This window comes from Limulus polyphemus, unplaced genomic scaffold (genome assembly GCF_000517525.1).
Source record: "Limulus polyphemus unplaced genomic scaffold, Limulus_polyphemus-2.1.2 Scaffold4804, whole genome shotgun sequence".
In the NCBI taxonomy this organism is placed as follows: Eukaryota; Metazoa; Arthropoda; class Merostomata; order Xiphosura; family Limulidae; genus Limulus; species Limulus polyphemus.
Window position 1 is genome coordinate 75,291 of NW_013670414.1, and position 3,089 is coordinate 78,379.

Below are 3,089 nucleotides of genomic sequence, written 5' to 3' on the forward strand. Positions count from 1 at the left end.
GTCCAAGGCATCTACAAACTGATCCCTCAGCAACAACTTGAGGACATCAGGCGGTGCAGTTGGGTATGCTTTGTGTGCCATACTTTCCAAGTCCTGTGCCAGTTCTTGCAGGCTCTCCCTTTTAGCATGGACTCTAGTCCTAAACCTAGCCCTCTAGACTTCGGACTGATTTTGAGTTCCATACCTGAGCTCTAGAGCAGCTACCAGTGCTCTATATTTGTGCCTGTGGTTGTCTCTTCAAGCTTGTTGATAGGTATACTGCCTTCTGCTCCTCCATTAATTTCTGCCAGGAGCTCAAATTGTGCCACTGCTGTAATCTCTTTTCTTCTTTATTTTGCTGTTCCAGCTGCCACTGGTGCAGGTTTTCTTGTCATTGCTGTTGTCTCTCTTCTTGTTTCTTTTCTCGTTCTTCTTGTTTTTTTCTTTTTCCTCCAACAACTGCTGTAATCTCTCTTCTTGTTTCTTTTCTCGTTCTTCTTGTTTCTTTTCTCGTTTTTCTTGTTTCTTTTGCTGTTCTTGTATTGTCGCCATCAAATCTGCTAAGCTGTAGTTTGGTTTGGCACTTCTCGTTTCCACCTTTTTTTCTTATCTTTTTCTTTTTTATCGGTCCCACTTTCTGACACCAATTTGTTACGTCTCTGGTCGTTTGTTAATTTCCCGTAAAAATTCTTTCCGAAGAACTTCAGTGATACAAGTCCTTTCTTAAATAAAACTGGTTTATTCTTTCTAAATACAACTTTGTAATACACTTAATTTCCACAGTCACTTTAACTTAAACACACTTGACTCGATTATTTGTCTCTATATCTCCTGCCCCCCAGTGGCACAGCGGTATGTCTGCGGACTTACAACGCTAGAATCCTGGTTTAGATACATGTGGTGGGCAGAGCACAGATAGTCCATTGTGTAGCTTTGTACTTAATTACAACTAAACAATAAAACAATAACCTATATCTCCCTATCTGCAATTATATCTCTGCTTTATTTGCCGGGCTTATATACTAAAGTAGAGGACGCCCAGAAAAGACTAGAGTTGCCAGGAAAAGTAAAGATCCTTCGACAATCTCATGACGTGTTACCAGCGTCACTTGACTTCCACTGTCGTAACAATATTTTTTTTTAAGCTTTATTATGTAAGATATATCAAAATATAAATAGGTGCATGTGTGGAAGAATCATTTATTCTTTGATATCTTTAACTTGTGTATTTTGTCTCTGTTTAAAAGTGAATCTTGTGTTGACATATATCTAATCTAAAAAGATTACATGTATTATGTATTGTACATAACATTAAAGGATTTTTTTTGCTCTATTTTCAGGCTTTGTTATGTAGCTGTTTCATTCCATTCTACACAGGAATATTGCCACCAAAGTTCCATGGAGTTGTGAGTGACAGAAATCTATTAGTTTTGATTATTAAGCATTATTTGTATAATGTTTTCACTCAGTTGTACCATGAATCTTGTCTCTAAAATAATCTAATTTGAGCAGGAACTGGAGGCAATCTTTAAGCCATGTGTCAATGGAAACAAAGGATTTGATATGGATGTTAAGATCTTGCAATATGAAGTAAACTGTGGTTACTGACCTATTAGGAATTATTTGAAAATAGTGTACCTATTATTTTAATTTATAATCGTGACAGAATATTTTGATTTCAACACTGAAATATTCTGCATGTAGTGAATTTTAATGGTAGAATAAGAGTAACAGAGATATTTAACCTTAGAGAAAACACAGTTTTATTTGTTTTTTCTTTATTTTTGGTGAAAGGTATTTTGACTGTGTAAAATTGAAATATCGAAATATTTGAGTATGTGAAATTATCAGTGGTGTATGAAATTCACAAACAGTAGGTTAAACTTCATAACAAATATAAATTAGATGTATCCACAGTTTTCTTTGATTGTGATGGAATGTTTTCAGTTCTGCAGATCGAAGTATTTAATAAAACACACAGTTTTCTAAATATTTTCTTAAACTATTTCAGTACAAAGAGCAGGTTAGGATGCATGAAATGCTGGTTATAAGTGTCATAGGAGAATTAGCACTCAAGTGGTGAAACTTTGTAAACCACACCATTGCTAGTACTAAACTTGTAACTGAATGGTCACTTAGGAAAAATAACGAAACATTAGTGAATCCTAAATGTCAAAAGTGAAGGTTATCATTGCCTAATCTGAGTCAATGTATTTGTTTATGATCCAGTTTTACAGTATATTGGGATGGAAATGGCTGTAGCAGGCAGAACAGCTAAAGAAGGTGTTGGTCAAGCTGAACAGTTCAGGGGGTCAGGTTCCAAAGGAGTTTAGAACATGAGCACATGTATAATTCACGGAAATTTCACTTGGCTAAAGTGAAGATACATATTATTCAACCTCAAAAAGTATTTTTAAGAGGGGAGTAATGGTCATAACCAGGTGAGTATGACCCTTTTTTAACCTACACACTTGGCTGACCATTTGACCAATTGGAATTCACTGATCTTGCACTTTTGTATTTCATGAGAGATTGAATTCTGGATGCATTCTGTGATCTCTTTCCTCAAGTAACCAGTAGTGTTTTCCACTCATGTATGCTGAAGACTCTATTACACTGTCAAGGAAGTAAACAATAAAATGGATGAATATTCTGAAGTACCAATGAAAACTGTATAGACCTTTTATTCTGATTGCAATTGATTTAAGTCTGTAGAAAGTTTTTTTGCTGGTCAGATCCTCCAATATGTAGATGCCATCTGAAGCTGCAATTAGCGATGGAAGATAAAGAAGAATAGAGCAAAGGTTATTGGAAACTTCAAGCTAAGAACGTGACAGAAAATGTCCTTGGTGGATATAAAGGCTGTTTTGTATAAGAGCTATTATTTAATTCATTTAGCGATTTAACGTTTAATGATTATTTAGTTTTCATAACAAATGTGTTAAAAGTTAATTATTTTAAAAGCAATAGTTATGACAAGTTTCCTTACGCAACTTTGTACGCCATCTTTATCAAACTTCTAATAAGTTTTCTTCGCTATGTGAGTATTTTTACATCATAACGTTTCCTAATTTGTAGAAAATTCCAGGCCTCAGTTGGGCAAGGTATAT

The 3,089-nt window shown here is 34.9% G+C and overlaps 1 protein-coding gene across 1 annotated transcript in view; it reads left to right on the forward strand.

Moving 5' to 3' along the window:
* LOC106471709 (patatin-like phospholipase domain-containing protein 2) overlaps positions 1 to 3,089 on the forward strand; it is a gene marked incomplete at its 3' end in the record, with an annotated part of 87,307 nt that overhangs the window by 73,658 nt on the left and 10,560 nt on the right. The window contains exon 5 of the mRNA XM_013932326.2: positions 1,320 to 1,385. Coding sequence (XP_013787780.1) covers positions 1,320 to 1,385 — 66 coding nt within the window. The remainder of the gene's footprint in view (positions 1 to 1,319; positions 1,386 to 3,089) is intronic.